We start from the raw sequence: 16,580 nt of genomic DNA, 5'->3' as shown, positions 1-16,580 counted from the left end.
TGCCACTTGTGGTGTGATATGTATGCAATGTATAAGGGTAGCGCACTATATGGTGGTACTATGTGGCACTGCCACTTGTGGTGTGACATGTAGGTTATGTATAATGGTAGTGCACTATATGGTGGTACTATGTGGCACTGCCACTTGTGGTGTGATATGTATGCAATGTATAATGGTAGCGCACTATATGGTGGTACTATGTGGCACTGCCACTTGTGGTGTGACATGTATGCAATGTATAATGGTAGCGCACTACACTGTACACCTTATTGGGGGAACAGTGCAAACTGAATGGACCAAACAGGGCACAGTAAGACATAAGCCCAGCCTACAAGTTTAAGACATAAGTTTCATTCTAACAGATATATACAAGGCACAACTAGGGGGCGCTAGGCGTGGGAAGAAGCAGCAATTGCACCAGCAACTATTACAAAAGAAGTTGCCTTAACCCCTGTTGATATTCTCTTAAGGAGTATGAGGGTTTTAGGTCTCCCTCTTGGGACCTTCATCATGAGCTGGAGTGTGAGAAGATGAAATACACATCATGTAGCACTACTTATGGTACTATTGCAGAAGGTGGTGCTTCTGGAGAGTAGTTGGCACACATTATGGGCACTACCAGAGTTGTGGAGTCATGTGGGGCATGGAGGCACAGCGGTTCCGTATGGTATCCTGCGGTATATCTGCCATATCTGCTCAGCCTTTGGATCATGCAAACTTGTAGGCTGTAGGAGTTGGCGTCCCAGATGGTCCCATACATGGTCTATTGGTGATAAATCTGGCAGGGCAGTCACAGAAGTGTGGCAACGTTATGGGGGCTTCCTGTGACCCCCTTGTGTGTGCGGCCGAGCATTATCCTGCTGCCTCTTGAAAGCCGCCATGAGAGGAACACATGTGGCTGCAGGATGTCCTGAACATATCGCTGAGCTGTCATTGTCCCTCGTACCACTACTAGGGTGACCCCCAGAGCATCACACCAGCAGGGGGCAGTGTGCCACTCCACAACAAAGGCTTGATAGGGGTTTACCCCGAGGTCTCCGGACACGAACATGGCCGCCATCCGTGCCTAAACAAAACCTGGATTATTCACTGAACACAACCCGGTTCCACTCATTGATGGAAGTAGGACACCATTCTTATTCCACAGAACATCCCTGGTCGGCCAGGCAGTGCACAGGGGGGAAAATACAAGTCTACATCAGTGCTGGGCATGGAGAGCCATCCACAGCATCTGTATTTACATGGTAGCCACACTCTTATGGAAGCTGTCTAAAAGGAAAGCCGCCTGTTGCCCATAGCAACCAATCACAGCGCAGCTTTCATTTTACCTCAGCAGTATAGTGTGTGTGAACTCTTGAATTGAGTTATGTACATGACTGATGCAGTACAGGAAAAAATAAATAAAATGGTGGCATGTTCCAACTTTTCACGTTCCATAGAACACATCGGCCGTTGGTTTGAATGGGACCTTAAATTCATTGCATGCGAGGTTTCCCATTGAACCAATGGCCCATTTCAATGAATGGGAGCACGCTTGCGTATTTCTGAGCACAATTTGCATGCGGAAAAAGTAGAGTAAAACAGGCACGTTCAAATACGCAACGCCCATTGCGCAAATATGCAGCAGAAATGCGCTTACGCCTGTGTGACACCGCCTCAAGGCTAATTGTCATTTAAAAATATGAACCAAAATAGAGCAAATTTCACCTTTTTTCTCTTTTTTAAATGCACATCAGTCTTCATAAAAAACGCACGTCTGAAGACCCCAATATAATCCAATGGGTCTGCGTGCGGTCTGTATTCAGTCAGAACAAAAATACGGACAGAGAACGCGCTCGTGTGAGTGCGTTATATGGGTCTAGAGGGGTACAGTTTGTTCTTGCGGAGATGGCCAAGTCAGAGCGTGGAGACTTAGGCCGCTCACACAGGCCATTTCGAACGCTGCGCTAAACACTCTAAAACGCCTCCATTGCTTTCAATGGAGCTTCTCAGATCAGCGTTGGAGCACAGAGTTTCTAACGCCATGATTTTTGAACGTTGCCTGCTCCATTTTAGTGCGTTTCAACCATTTTTAATGCACCTCATCACCCATTGCAATGATGGGGTGCGTTAAAACAAAAAACATTGAACGCATTTGAAAATGCTGTAAAACACAGCGATTTTACAGACGGCTGTGTGAGAGCAGTCTTATAAGTTTGAACCTAGAACTCCAGCGCTGAAAGGCAGCAGTGCCAACAGCTGAGCCACCACACTTGTTCTTTCTTCTGCAGATGAGGAGAAGGAGAAAAATTAACACACAGAACGTGAAAACTCCACACAGATGTTGCCCCTGGTCAGATTTGAACCTAAAAGCCGCAGTGCTAATAACTGAGCCACCACATTTGTTCCCTTTCTTTCTTTTGTGGAGCAGAAGAAGGAGAAACACAGAGAATTTACGAATTTACAAAGTCCATGCAGTTGTTCTTGGTCACATATGAACCAAGGATCCTAGGACTGCAAGCCACCATGCTTGTTCTTCTCCCTCCTCCGATAAAGGAGAAGAAGCTTAAAGTGAGGGAGAATGCAAACTTCTTCTCTAGAGAACGAAAAAGCTTGGTGGCTCAGTTATTAGTACTGCAGCCTTGCATTGTTGGAGTTCTAGCTTCAAATATGACTGAGGGCAACATCTGGATGGAGTTTTTATGTTCTCTGTGTTTATTCTATATTTTCCAGAGTACGAGAAGGACCAGTGTGGTGGCTCAGTTGTTGGCACTGCCGCCTTTGAGTACTGGAGTTCTAGGTTCAAATATGACCAAGGGCAACATTTGTATGGAGGTTTTCAAAGTCAATGCAGATGTAGTCCTTGATGGGATTTGAACCTAGGACCCTAGCACGGAAAAGGTAATAGCACTAACAACTGAGCCACTAATTTGGTTACATTAGGGAAGGCAAATTAGTGAACTCGAAGGGGAGTAATTTCTTACCGAAAATTCCTTTTTCCCGAGTCATCCTGACGGCAGACATGGAGGTTGCACCTTGACCTTGTAGGGACAGGAAGCAAGAGACTTCAAAAGGCTCCTCCTGCCTCCCATTCACCAGTGTCTTCTAAATTACTTACATGGACATGTCGTGGTTAACCAAGGAAGATTTTTATTGCTCCGAAACAAAATTAACATGGTTAGTTCTATTTTGAACATAAACAATCAGGGGGTAGCTTACCCGGATTAAACAAAGAAAATATGCACGAATTTTCCGCATAAACAAAGAAAAATGTCCAATATAGGAGCCCCTGGGCTACTGGCTCGCGCCCACACAGACGTAGGTACCACCGTGTGAATTTTTAGGGAGGGAAATACGTGCCGTCAGGATGACTCGGGAAAAAGGAATTTTCGGTAAGAAATTACTCCCCTTTCCCGGCGTCATCCTGACGGCAGACATGGAGTATACCAAATTAACTCTTAGGGAGGGACCACTGCTTGCAGGACCTTTCTCCCGAAAGAGAGATCGGAGGAGAGGTCCGTATTCAGCCTGTAGTGTTTTGTGAAGGTATGCAGGTTGGACCATGTGGCTGCCTTACAAATTTGATCCGGCGTCGCCATAGCCCTCTCTGCCCAGGAGCAGGATACTGCCCTGGTTGAATGGGCCTTGAGTCCTTCAGGAATAGCACAGTTGCCGGAAGAGTAGGCCTGCTGGATGGTGGATTTTATCCAGCGGCTAATGGATCTTCTAGAAGCCGCTCTTCCTCTGCCCGGCCCCTGGAATTGGACAAAAAGACAATCAGCCTTCCTGAAAGATGAGGTCTGCTCTAGGTAGCATAAAATGGCCCTCCTTACATCCAGGCTATGGTAGTCTCTTTCCCTATCATTCTGGGGATTTTGGCAGAAGGAGGGAAGAATAATTTCTTGCTGCCTATGGAATTTTGAGGCTACCTTGGGGAGAAAGAAGGGGTCTGTTTTTAATATGACCCTATCATCCTGGACTAGTAGGTAGGGTGTTTTGTAGGATAGGGCCTGGAGTTCACTTACGCGTCTCGCTGTAGTAATAGCTACCAGAAATACCGTTTTAAATGTGAGGAACCTAATTGGTACCTGATCAATAGGCTCAAAGGGGCTTTTGCACAGACTTTGGAGGACTAAGTTTAGGTCCCATGGGGGGACCGTACTACGGCTAATTGGTCTAATTCTTTCCGCCGCTTTTAAAAACCTTCGGATCAATCTATGTTCCGCCAGGGGTTCATCTAGAATGGCCGAGAACGCTGATACCTGTACCCTCAGGGTTCCCGGTCTCAGGTTTCTGTCTAGACCATCCTGGAGGAAATCCAAAATCTCCGCCACCGAAGTATCGAGATTGGAGACTTCCAGCCCTCTCCAGGAGGAGAATCTTTTCCAGATCTTATTATAGATCGCTGAAGTCACGGGCTTTCGGGACTGGCGTAATGTCGCGATGACTCTGGAGGATAAACCTTGCCTTATTAGCGTCTGTTCCTCAATATCCAGACCGCTAGGTTCAGCCTTTCTGAGTTGGGGCACGAAACTGGGCCCTGCACTAGAAGGTCCTTCCTGGATGGCAGGCGGATTGGCTCCGTGATGGCGAGCTTTAGAAGTACCGGAAACCATGCCCTTTTTTCCCAGTGTGGGGCGATCAGGATCAGCATAATGTTGCTCTGCTGAACCTTCCGAAGAACTCTCGGGATCAGGGGTATGGGTGGGAAGGCATAAGCCAGACTGAAGTCCCACCTCTGGGAGAAGGCGTCTAACCCCTCGGCCCTGTCCCTTGGATCTAGGGAAAAGTAGGCTGGGCATTTTGAGTTCTTGCTGGTCGCGAACAAGTCCACCTGTGGACTGCCCCAGGTTTCCGTAATATGATGAAACTCCTCCTGGTTCAGGGACCATTCCCCGGGGTCCAGGCGTTTTCGACTTAGGAAGTCGGCTGTCTGGTTCTGGGACCCTTTGAGATGGACCGCTGTTAGGGATTGTACTGTGGTCTCGGCCCATCGGAAGATCCGCGCTGTTAGTCTCAGCAGGTGAAGGTTTCTGGTGCCTCCCTGGTGGCGAATAAGTGAAACTGCAGTCATATTATCACAGAAGATTTTTACATGTTTCTTCTTTAAGATGTCTTGGGTTCTGTGAAGTGCTTCCCAGATGGCCCTAAGTTCTCTGAAGTTCGATGACTGGGCACGCAACGTCGGCCCCCATTCGCCCTGGAGTAGGCACTGCCCTACTTGTGCTCCCCAGCCAGACTGGCTTGCATCTGTTACTACGGGGATGAAGGGTTCTGCCACCCATGGGGACTCTGCTTCAAGGATGTCAGATGACCGCCACCAGCGGAGGGACCTTAAGACAGCTGGAGACATGGGCATTCTCCTGTCCAGAGAGGTGGATGCCCCATCCCAGTTACCCAGGATGGATCTCTGTAGTGTCCTAGAGTGCGCCTGGGCCCAAGGGATAATGCCGATACAGGAGGTCATGAGGCCCAGGAGCCTCATTGCATCCCTAATTACGATTTGCCTTCTCTGGCCGCCCTCCTGCGCTGCCAGTCTAAGACTCTCCTGTCTGGGTGGGGGTAAAGACAAAGTCTGTGACACTGAGTCTATCTGTACCCCCAGGAAGGTCTTCCACGTCTCGGGGAGAAGGCTAGATTTGGGGAAGTTGACTATCCACCCCAAACTCTGGAAAAGGTAGATGACTCTGCTAGTATCGTCCCTGAGGACCCTGGGTGAGGAAGCAATCACTAGGAAGTCGTCCAGGTACGGGATGATATTTATACCCGCCAGATGGAGATGAGCCACCATCTCTGCCACTATTTTAGAAAATATTCTGGGAGCCGTGGAAATGCCAAAGGGTAGGCACCGGAACTGAAAGTGCCGCACCCTGTTCCCTATCTTGATGGCAAACCTTAAATATTGGTGATGCTCCGGCAGGACTGGGACGTGATAGTACGCGTCCTTTAGGTCGATGGTACTCATGAAGTCCCCCCTTTTGATCAGCGTTACCGCTGACCTGACGGTGTCCATTTTAAATCTTTTGTAGGCAATAAATTTATTCAGGCCCTTCAGGTTAAGAATCATCCTGAAATTACCATTTGGCTTTCTGATCAGGAAGAGAGGCGAGTAGAATCCCTGGCGCTGCTCTACTGTGGGGACCCGGACTATCGCCCCCATTTGCAGCAGCTTTGAGATTTTGTCTATAAAGATATCCTGCAGGGTTGGGGATTGTGTGGGGGTGATTCTGAAGACATTGGGGGGGGTCGGGTGAAGAACTCTATTCTGTACCCCTGAGCTATGAGTTGCAAGACCCACGGGTTGTCTGTAACCCCCTGCCATTCTCGGGAAAATTTCAGTAATCTACCCCCCACCTGGCACTCTTCTATGGGGGTAGGGGTTGTTTTAGGCTTACCCCTGCCGCCTTTGGGGTAGGACCAGCGTCCCGTCTTCCCTTTGCCCCGATATGGCCTGAAGGATGGCTGGCGCTTGTGAGAGAACCCAGTCCTCGCTTGGTCCGGAAAGCTGTGGGTTTTATCCGTAGCTCTTTTAAGGATCTCCTCTAGGTCTGCGCCGAAGATGTACCGGCCATGGAAGGGAATATTACATAGCCTCCCTTTAGATGCCGTGTCTGCCTTCCACGTCTTCAGCCAGACTGCCCGCCTGGCCATATTAGATAATGCGGCACTCCTAGCCGCCAGTCTCATGGATTCGGCAGATGCGTCTGCCAGGAAGCCCGTCGCCGATTTCAATAGAGGCATGCATTCCAGTAATGCGTCTCTAGGGGCCTTCTGTTTTATCTGGTCATCGAGTTCCCCTAACCAGAGGAACATTGACCTGGCCACGGACGTTGCTGCAATGTTGGACTCCAGCGTATAGGCCGTGGTTTGCCAGGCCCGTTTCATCAGGGCATCTACCCTGTTGTCCATTGGATCTTTAAGGTGGGAGGAGTCCTCAAACGGTAGGGCTGTCTTTTTAGCCATTCTGGCCACTTGCGCATCCACCTTGGGGACATCCTCGTAGATGTTCACATCCTCTTCCGCAAACCGGAGTCTTTCTTTGTACTCACGGGATAGATAGAGGTGTCTATCTGCTGAGGCCCATTCATCCGTGATCACTTTCTTTAAGGTATCGTTTACGGGAAACATGATGCGGTTTCTCGGTCTGAGCCCACCGAACATGTCGTCCTGTACGGACCTAGGCTCAATCACATCCTCCAGCTTCATAGTGTCCCTGACCGCTTTGATCAGGTCGTCCAGCTCTGCTGATGAGAAATAGTATTTTCTATTCTCATCTCTGGAGTCCGGGGGACGGTCGAAGAGTTCGCCGTCTGACAGGTCGCCCAGGGATTGCTCAGACTCTGAGCTCGTCAGCGGCATGTGGCTCGCCCTCTTAGTGGCTCTTTTTTCCCGCTGTGCTGGGGGGAGACTAGAGATTGATGCCCGGACCTCTTCACGGACCAGGGATCTAATATCCTCCCTGAAGGCGGCCTGTTCATCCGTCAGGATTTTTGCGGTACAATCGGGACATAGCGGCTTTTTATATGTCTCGTCAAGTTTTTTGAGACACAGGGCGCATTTCCTGCATCTTTTTTTAAGGTCTTGTTTAGACCGGGTAGATTCCCTGTCCTGCAAAAATACATGCATGCACATAAGGGAAATAAACCGCCATCCAATGCTAAATCCCCAGCATATCACCCCTGCAATTTGTCACACTTACGGTTTGCAGGGCTTCCATCTCTGGTTCCTTAGTAGTCATCATGCTAGGTAGCGATAGACAGGACCAGCCAGACAGATAAATCCTTCCCTGAAGGTGTGCTGTCAGTGGAAGCTTGCCGGGGGGGTTTCCATTTTTAAATCTCCCGCCATTTCCGGGTTCTCCGACGGCGTCTGACGTCACCGCGTCACGCTGCATCTTTTGGCTCCGCCCCCCGACGGTGCGTCATTGGCTCCGCCCCTTGCCGCCGCGCGGGGACGCGCCGGCATGCCTGGGGGAGAGAGGCATCTGAGCCTGTGGCCCGCCGCTCTCCCCTGCCGAGAAAACGCTGCACGGAGCCGAAAGGAGGAAGGAGAGGACTCAGGGACCTGTGGTCCGCCGCTCCGACCATTGCGGTGGTGATCCCCGGGCGGTCAGACCTGTGGCCCGCCGTGCTCCCGGACCGCGCTGACCCTCCGGAGGGGAGGTAAATGGGGAAGCAGCCCTGTGGACCGTCAGCCCCGCTTGTCAGCCAGATTCCGTTGGAAAGGTGAGGGGAAGCGGCCCTGTGGACCGTCAATCCCGGTGTTATCCTGTAGCTCCCTGGAGGGAGCACCTCTTGCATGTCCCTGTAGGGACAGGAAGCACTGGTGAATGGGAGGCAGGAGGAGCCTTTTGAAGTCTCTTGCTTCCTGTCCCTACAAGGTCAAGGTGCAACCTCCATGTCTGCCGTCAGGATGACGCCGGGAAAATTTACTCCTGTTGCTTTTAATGGGAATGAGGATCGAGTCATCAAAATCAGGCCAATCCCTCCCCACCTAATTATTCCAATAATCGCTCATTAGTACCTTTAGGGCAATGCAAGGCTCCTCTGGAAAATTTGGTGTGCAATTTGGAGGCGCATCTATTGGAAGGCAGCTAACCCAATAAGTTAATGCCCATTCTTCTAACCAGACGTATAGCATAACTAAGAGTATAAGCCAAAACATGAGCCTGTCTGTAGATGCAGCTGTACAATGTATCACTTTTGGTAACATACAATGTATCACTACAATAAAAGGTAAATAGTAAGTACTTTCCTGGATCACTTTCACTACTTATCACAGACCGGCGCCTCCCTCATCTCGGATACAATTATGAGGAATTCCTCATTGTGCGCGCAGAGTCTTGTTACAGGGTCAGCCCCACTGAGAAGGCTGAAAAGGTAAAAATTAATAGGGCTTTAGAAGAGTCAGCAAGTTTCACTTACACAGGAGCCCCCTGCTCCCGGCAGACCCCGCTACAGCACACAAAGAACCAGCAACAAGGAATGTAAAACCTCAGTACAGGGCAAGAACTGGAGGGCAGGTCCTGATTTCTGAGCAAGTTGTGCCAGCTGTTCAGAATTAACCCTTGCTGCTTCCCCTCCCCCATTCAAGTACCTGAAACAACCGCTCAAGACAAAGACTTCACTATTGTCAAACAAACATAACTTCTAGATGTTTATGAACACATGGTCTTTTTCAGGAGGGTTCCCCCCGAGTCACGCTGATCTCAGGCATCTCTTTGTTGGGAATCCCCACAATCAGCTGTTATGTATATTGTACCACAAGGCGCCAACTGGCATTAATGGGCGCTCAGAGTTTTCTACGGACACCTGTGGTCCTTCAAATATAAGCATCATGCTATGAGCTCAAACAGGGGGACCCCATTACAACAACAGAGCGGGTGTATAAAAAGTGATCTAAGGCCGGCTACATGGGCATATTTGCATTGCAAAATCTGGAGCGGGCTACGGAAAAGGGCACACTTATCTGCACACGAGAGGAAGTCATTTGCGCTCCTGGAGGAATTAATAAAAAAGTCGCAGCATGCTGTATTTTAGTGCGGTGTCTGCACGGACAGCTTCTACTGGAGTCAATGGAAGCCATCCGACCCGCGGCCCATCCGCAATTAACATTGTGGACAGGTCACAAATTCTGCATCATCGCCTACTGACGGCACGGGAAAATCTGTATTGCGCATGTCTAACAGTGAGCCATCCACAGCACAGATAAGAAGACAGGTATTCGGGGGCACCGGCCTGGCACAATTTCGGATACCGCTGTGGGATGCCTGCATCCGGAATCCGACCCGGTCATGTGCAGCCAGCCTTAGGACTTATTCACAGAAGCGCATATACATCGCGTTTTTACGACTGTTTACACAAAGCTCGCACAGGAAATTTGCCCGTGTCAATACAGTCTGAGGCCATTTTTACACAGCCGTGAAAATCGCGTTAGATTTGCTTGTTGTGAGACGCACAAATATGAATCCCATTCTTTTCAATGAGGTCATACACATGAGCGATTTTTTTTCTTTTCTGTATTGCAATGCATGAAACAAATCGCGGCATGTCCCATCTTTGGGCGCACCCTCGCATCACCTATTGTTTTCAATGAGGCTGGTGGCAGCATCGCTCCATGTGCTAGGTGCACACACACCATGAGAGGTTTCCCCATTGGAAACAATAGGAGAAATCCCGCGTTCCTCCGCCACGACTGAGAACTGCAGCGGAGGATTACTACTTCCCTGAAGTGATGCAAGGGGGTTTTTAATGTAAAAACGCTTTACATCCACAGGAAAAAAAAATAAAAAAAATTGCATGTTGGCTTTGGTTTCCAATGGATCCATTCATACGGGCAAATATACGATGCGTGAAAATATGGAACTGTGAAAAATGTAACATGTGCAACCAAAATACGCACCGAAGCATATATGTTGGGCAAAAAGATAGTTCTGGAGCTATCTTTTGGCTAATATACACCAGGGGATCCCATAGACTCCTATGGGAGCAGGGAAAAAAAGGGAGGGGGAGGCATTTTTGCAGTGGGCAACGCTGTGAAAAGCTTACAGGTGCCTCTATGTAGGCATTATAAGTCAATTCAGAGGATTTAAGCCGAGCGAGGGTTTTCCAGGGTGCGACATTTTTTTCACTAGAAACCACACTCATGGTCTTGTGAATGGGTAAGAAAATGCTAAATACCCTGGCAGAAAAAAAGAGCTTTCACACGATTTTATGGCGCCAGCGAGAAAAAGTAAAACGCCTATGCCAATGTGAAAGAGCTTTAAAGGGGTTGTACCGCGGAAGCAAGTGGGGGTATACACTTCTGTATGGCCATATTAATGCACTTTGTAATGTACATCGTGCATTAATTATGAGCCATACAGAAGTTATTCACTTACCTGTTCCGTTGCTAGCGTCCTCGTCTCCATGGTGCCGTCTAATTTCAGCGTCTAATCGCCCGATTAGACGTGCTTGCGCAGTCCGGTCTTCTGCCTTCTGAATGGGGCCGCTTGTGCCGGAGAGCTGCTCCTCGTAGCTCCGCCCCGTCACGTGTGCCGATTCCAGCCAATCAGGAGGCTGGAATCGGCAATGGAACGCACAGAGCCCACGGTGCACCATGGGAGAAGACCTGCAGTCCACCGTGGGTGAAGATCCCGGCGGCCATCTTCGCAAGGTAAGTAAGAAGTCACCGGAGCGCGGGGATTCGGGTAAGTACTATCCGTTTTTTTTTTGTAAACCCCTGCATCGGGTTTGTCTTGCGCCGAACGAGGGGCTATTGGAAAAAAAAAAAAAAGACCCGTTTCGGCGCGGGACAACCCCTTTAAGGCTTAGCATTAGAGTTGAGCGAACATACTCTGGCGAGCTTGATGCTCGTTCGAGTATTAGCGTACTCGATGGTGCTCGTTACTCGAACAAGCATCAAATCACGTTGGACCCCGCCCCGACGCAGCACGCGTCATTTGAAAATTTTTGGTCTGGCAGGGAGAGCGGGAGAGAGGGAGAGAGGAACACGAACCAAGAAAAAAAAAAAAAAAAGTTCGGGATCCTACGCTCCACATACAAAAATGCTTGAGTCTCCCATTGTAGTCAATGGAGTTCGTTACTCGAGTAGAGCTCTCGAATTTTACGAAAAGCTCGACTCGAATAATGCGGACCCGAGCATTTGGGTGCTCGCTCATCTCTACTTAGGATCCTTTTATATGGGACGATTCTCGGGCACTTCAGCACCTGACAGTCGCTCCAGCGGTATTTGCCTCTATGCTTTCACACAGGAGCGACGATTGCTGTATGAATGGAGGCAGAGCGTGCCATAGATCTCTTCCGGCCGCTTGCCTCTATTCACAGTGATCAGGCAGTCATTCAAAGATTAACGACTGCCTGTTTGTACTGAGGGAGAAGTGGCTCACTAGTTACTGTTTTCAGTGAACTTAAAATGAAGCAACCAGCGGCTAACTTCTCGCTCAGTACCCTGTTGGGTCCCGCATTTACATGGGGCAATTACTGCTGAAAATCAATTATTTGAGGGAGTACCATTATGTCACTTTTAGACAAGCCAATTTTCGTTTTAGCGCTGACGTCACTGCTAACTCTTTCACACTCGTGCGGCTTGTTCAGAAAGGCATATCGCCATTGAGAATCGTTCACGTCTCATTCCTACGTGACACACCGAGTGGGGAGGGTTTCAACACTACGAGAAGTAAACGAGCCAATGATGACTTTTAGTACTGCTGAAACTGAACGATGAACGAAAAGCGAGCGATTCTTGTTTGGTCATTGGCTCGCATGTATAGAAGGATTATAGTTCACTTTCGCTCATTTTAACAATTTTTGAACGATAATATTTAAATCTGAACGCACCTATAGACAGGCAACTACTTCAAATACTGCAATCAGATATACCTAGCAAACAAGAAGCATTATCAAGGTAAAGGTAAAGCCCCCTGGTGCGAGCACCAAGTCACGACTGACTCCTAGGGTGACGTCAGATTGTGATGTTTTCTTGGGGGCATTGAACCTGCAACCTTCAGGTCATGAGCGAGAGCCTAGGACTGCATTTCTACTGCCTTAACACTCTGCAGCACACAAGGTACTATCAAGACACTGTAATAAAAAGGAAATCATCATTAGATTGTCAGTACAGGCGCTAATCACTGCTCTATTATCACTCTCACCACTGCCAGATTAAAGGAGTTGTCTGGACTTTTACTACTGATGACGTATCCTCAGGGCAGGTGATCAATAGTTGATCGTGGGATCCGCTGCCCGGGATCCCCACTGATTAGCTGATCCTTTGGCTCAGTGCTGGTTAGAAGATCGCACAATCCGTACAACACGTACAACAGAGTCTTGGGTTTGTACTACAAGCACAGTGACCATGGAATACAATAGGAGCTGTGCCTGCAGTACCAAACGGGGCAGCTGCAATATGGACAGCGCTATCAGCTTCCAGTGCTGTCCATAATGACAGCATTGTTGGGAATCAGCTGATGAGCGAGAATCCGAAGCGGTGGACCCCACCAATTAACTATAGATGACCTATCCTGTGGATAGCCCTGAACGCTTGCATCTAATGCGATGGCTGCGGGCAATGCTTTCTAAATGAAAGCATTTCCACATGCAGATGGAGGGCTGCGCTGAACGCACGAAGGTCGCGTCCAGAAAAGGAGACACGACAAGCGTCTAACGCGAACGCAGTGCCCATAGAAAAGATAGGAGACCCATCTAACACAATTGCGTTTGCGTTTCCAGGCCCTGCATTATTTACAAGTTGCCATGGAGACCGTTGGTCCCTAAGCAGCAACTTGAAAAATGCAGGGCACGCAGCCCCACAAACACACAGAGATCATGCTCACATCCCATCAGGTCCAGCGGCCAGCTTCTGGCTTCCTTGTAGCTGGCAGGACCTTTCAGTGTGTTCACCTCCAATCATCTTCCGAAACTCCCGGGCAAAGCTGGTGAACTTCTGTCTGCTGGAAGGAGCATTGTGAAGGGAGAGCATGCAAGCAAATTAATATTTCTTGGCTCACTAGATAACGATTATTGGGGCCAATGATAAAATACTTCTCTTCATACGCTATGTTTTATCTGTAATTTTTTATTTTCATTTGTAACTTTAATATATTTCATGATGTTAATAGTTAGAAGTTAATAAATTCAACAGTTTAATTTTTTTGTTGACCTGTTTAATTTTTATACAGCATTAAAAAAAAAAAAAAAAAAAAAACACGATATATCGAAATATCGATAGTTTTCCACCGATATTTTACAATAATCGATAGTTTGTTCAGCGATAGTCGATACTATCGACTATCAATATTTTTGTGTCGATGTCCCAACCCTTGCCTGTGCATTATCCTGCTGAAATATCCCATCATAAGGGCTATTTCAGACGACCGTATATAGGCTCTGTTTTCACGCCGAGCGTATATACGGTGTCCTTGTCGGGGGGGGGGGGGGGGGGGAGCATGGAAGAACCAGGAGCAGAAACTGAGCTCCCACCCCCTCTCCGCCCCTTGCCACTATTTGCAATAGGAGCGGGCAAGACAGTGGCGGAGCTAAGTACCGCCACTTAGCTCCGCCCCTGTCCCACCCCTCACATTACAAATAGTGGCAAGGGGCGGGAGCTCAGTTCCTGCTCCTAGCTCTTCCATCCCCCCCCCCCCCCCCCCTGCAGACTAGGACACCGTATATCCGCTTGGCGTGAAAACCGAGCCGATATACGGTCGTCTGAAATAGCCCTTATGGTGATAAATGAAGTCCATGAAGGTCTGCAAATGGTCACCAAGAAGTGAAACGTAGCAGGCACCAGTCAGCAATGTGTTCAGGGAGACCAGTATCGAACCACCACCAGCCTGCACAGTACCTTGTTGGCAACGGAGATACATGGCTTCATGGTGTCTGTGCCACATACAAACCCTACCATCAGCCTAAAACAATTTGTACTATGACTCAAAAATGGCATGTCCCATCCATCTGGCACCCAACATCATGCCTCATTCGAACTCCAATAATTCACGTCTTACAAGAGAACACCTGACAACTTATCCGTGCGGCCATCCCCAAGCCGTCACCTAAGGTAATGCCGCTTCATAATCAATTTACATCCTGCTATCCTATGACTTTTGGCATGTCAGTGTATATAGCGCATACGTATTCTGCAATATTGTACAAAGATAGCTATCACTTACATCAGTACATGACCCCGCCGGGACTCACAAGCTACATTCTAAGTTAACCTTTTAGTATATTTTTGAAATATAGGAGGAAACAGAGTACCCGGAGGAAACCCGTTCAAAAGCCAGGAATTCTACAAAACTCCATGCAGATGTTGTCCTTACAGATGTTGCATTTGAACCCAGAAACCCAGCGCTGCAAGACAATAATGCTAACCACTGATCAAGTCTCATTTGGCACATTTTGGGCGCCAGCTATGAACTGAAGTAGATTTCTGCTAACAATTTACACCAACTTTCTCCCCGTAGACCCTGCACACTTTTTAATGAGTAGCAAGACCAGCAAGAAGGGCTAAAAAGTCACAATAGGGCTACAAGGCCCTGCATAAACTAAGTTGGAGCAACTTATGGAAGGAGCATAGGAATTGTGATGTAGATCAGATCACAAAGGATTGTTTAGACTAATTGTAGCAAACTTGTGAGAAATACAAGATCTGTTGTGGATTTGCAGCTGCTAAATGCAAACAAGAAACCTGAAACTTCGAAAACAGTAACAATCAAACACAAAAGTACATTACAAAGTTGCAAAATGCAAGGCTTACATGTTTCACACCAACACAATGAATCTATTTAACCCTTCCCACCTCCCTTCCCCCCCAAAAAAAAGTACTTAAAAGGCCCTTAAAAAGAAAGGTAATCCCAGTGATTGTACCTCCATAGGGTCACTTACAGTATGGTAGTCTGGGGGGACACAGTAGGGATGTTCTCCAGCATCAGATGCATGCATCTCACTGTGGTCCGAAAGCAAAGACACCGGCTGGGACAGGAGCTGCTCTGCTGGGGAAAAGCAAGCAGAATGCCTGCTGCAAAGACCAGCCACATGCATCCTGCTCTGCAGAGCTCCATGCTGGCAGCAGGGGACACACTAAGGGGGAGAGGGCATATATAAAGGAAGGGGAGACAGGGAGGCAGAGTACTGGCACGTCCTGCCCTCGCCCACACAGCTGCACTCAGCGCAGAGCCTGCACTCTCTTCTATGGGACTGCAAGAGGATGTGACGCTGTACACGTGTGCGCCGCCGCCATCTAGTGGATGAATGTGGAAATGCAGGCGCTTTGTGGGCATTCCTGAGCCCTGGCAGAGACAACTGTTGGTATGTCCATTAAAATATAGGATTTCATTCCTGCAGACAGCTTAAGTGTATTCCAATATATATCATCTGGAATACTTACTTGTACGGCTATACTGTGCTGCGATCTCTGCTTTGTTTGTAACATAGATTAAATACATGTGTGCAGGAACTTTACATGTAGGTTTTATTTATTCTATATATTTATATAGCCCATACTTATTTCACAGAGCTGTACACTTGATTTCCCCATTTGGTCTCACAGTCTAAGGCTGGATTCACACAGGCGTATGCATATCTGCTTGTGCATGAGCATCTTTGCTGAACGAACTGAAGTGGTACTTTTGGTTTTTCTTAACAATGAAACGCTTCTGTAAACTTTGTCTTTCTTCTTCCATACTTTCCTGTATATGTTGGTAAACATATATGTTTCACCACGCTGCTATAAAGTGCAATGCAAAACTGCAGCAATTGTGGTAGAAGCACGTGCGGTTTTAAATCACATGGTTTTAACTGTGCTGTCAGCAATGTGCAAATGTACATTTTATTTCACTCTTCTTATGCAATTGTTTTCCCTCTTTTTCCCAGCGCTGCATCTTACCGATGGAAAGTTGTACGCTCTGTGCCAAGAACATTTCCTTCTTCCAGGCTCTGCTGTACATAAAGCATATAATGTCCCGCATGCCTCAGTATGGCCATGAAAACAGCTTGGAGAGTATGCTCCTTCCTGCTTCCTGTTTTTGTCCAACTTAAGCTTTTCATTAAAGGATGTGATGAGGAACGAAGACGTATTTTATCTGAGCAAATCCAAAGTGTCAA

General features: G+C 48.1%; 2 protein-coding genes across 2 annotated transcripts in view; both read right to left on the bottom strand.

Moving 5' to 3' along the window:
• Nucleotides 1–15,635, bottom strand: part of PXDN (peroxidasin) — a 143,620-nt gene extending 127,985 nt beyond the window's left edge. The window contains exon 1 of the mRNA XM_066597760.1: nt 15,363–15,635. Within this exon, the coding sequence (XP_066453857.1) occupies nt 15,363–15,538 (176 nt within the window). The 5' untranslated portion in view covers nt 15,539–15,635. The remainder of the gene's footprint in view (nt 1–15,362) is intronic.
• Nucleotides 5,999–8,384, bottom strand: LOC136621896 (uncharacterized). The gene is made up of 2 exons (XM_066597748.1): nt 7,679–8,384; nt 5,999–7,587 (listed from the first exon to the last, which is right to left on the bottom strand). The coding sequence occupies exons 1-2, from the start codon at nt 7,871–7,873 to the stop codon at nt 6,163–6,165; spliced, it is 1,620 nt and encodes a 539-aa protein (XP_066453845.1). The 5' UTR covers nt 7,874–8,384; the 3' UTR covers nt 5,999–6,162.
• Nucleotides 15,636–16,580: the final 945 nt, after the last annotated feature.

The sequence above is a fragment of the Eleutherodactylus coqui genome, chromosome 1, assembly GCF_035609145.1.
Source record: "Eleutherodactylus coqui strain aEleCoq1 chromosome 1, aEleCoq1.hap1, whole genome shotgun sequence".
NCBI lineage: Eukaryota > Metazoa > Chordata > Amphibia > Anura > Eleutherodactylidae > Eleutherodactylus > Eleutherodactylus coqui.
This window is presented reverse-complemented; position numbering and strand designations above follow the sequence as displayed.

What these genes read in the sequence shown, in the direction of transcription:
- LOC136621896 (XM_066597748.1), bottom strand. Translation starts at nt 7,873, where the DNA reads ATGCAGCGTGACGCGGTGACGTCAGACGCCGTCGGAGAACCCGGAAAT. An exon ending in AGATGGAAGCCCTGCAAACC is followed by an intron (nt 7,588 to 7,678) that starts GTAAGTGTGACA and finishes GTATTTTTGCAG; the next exon opens with GACAGGGAATCTACCCGGTC.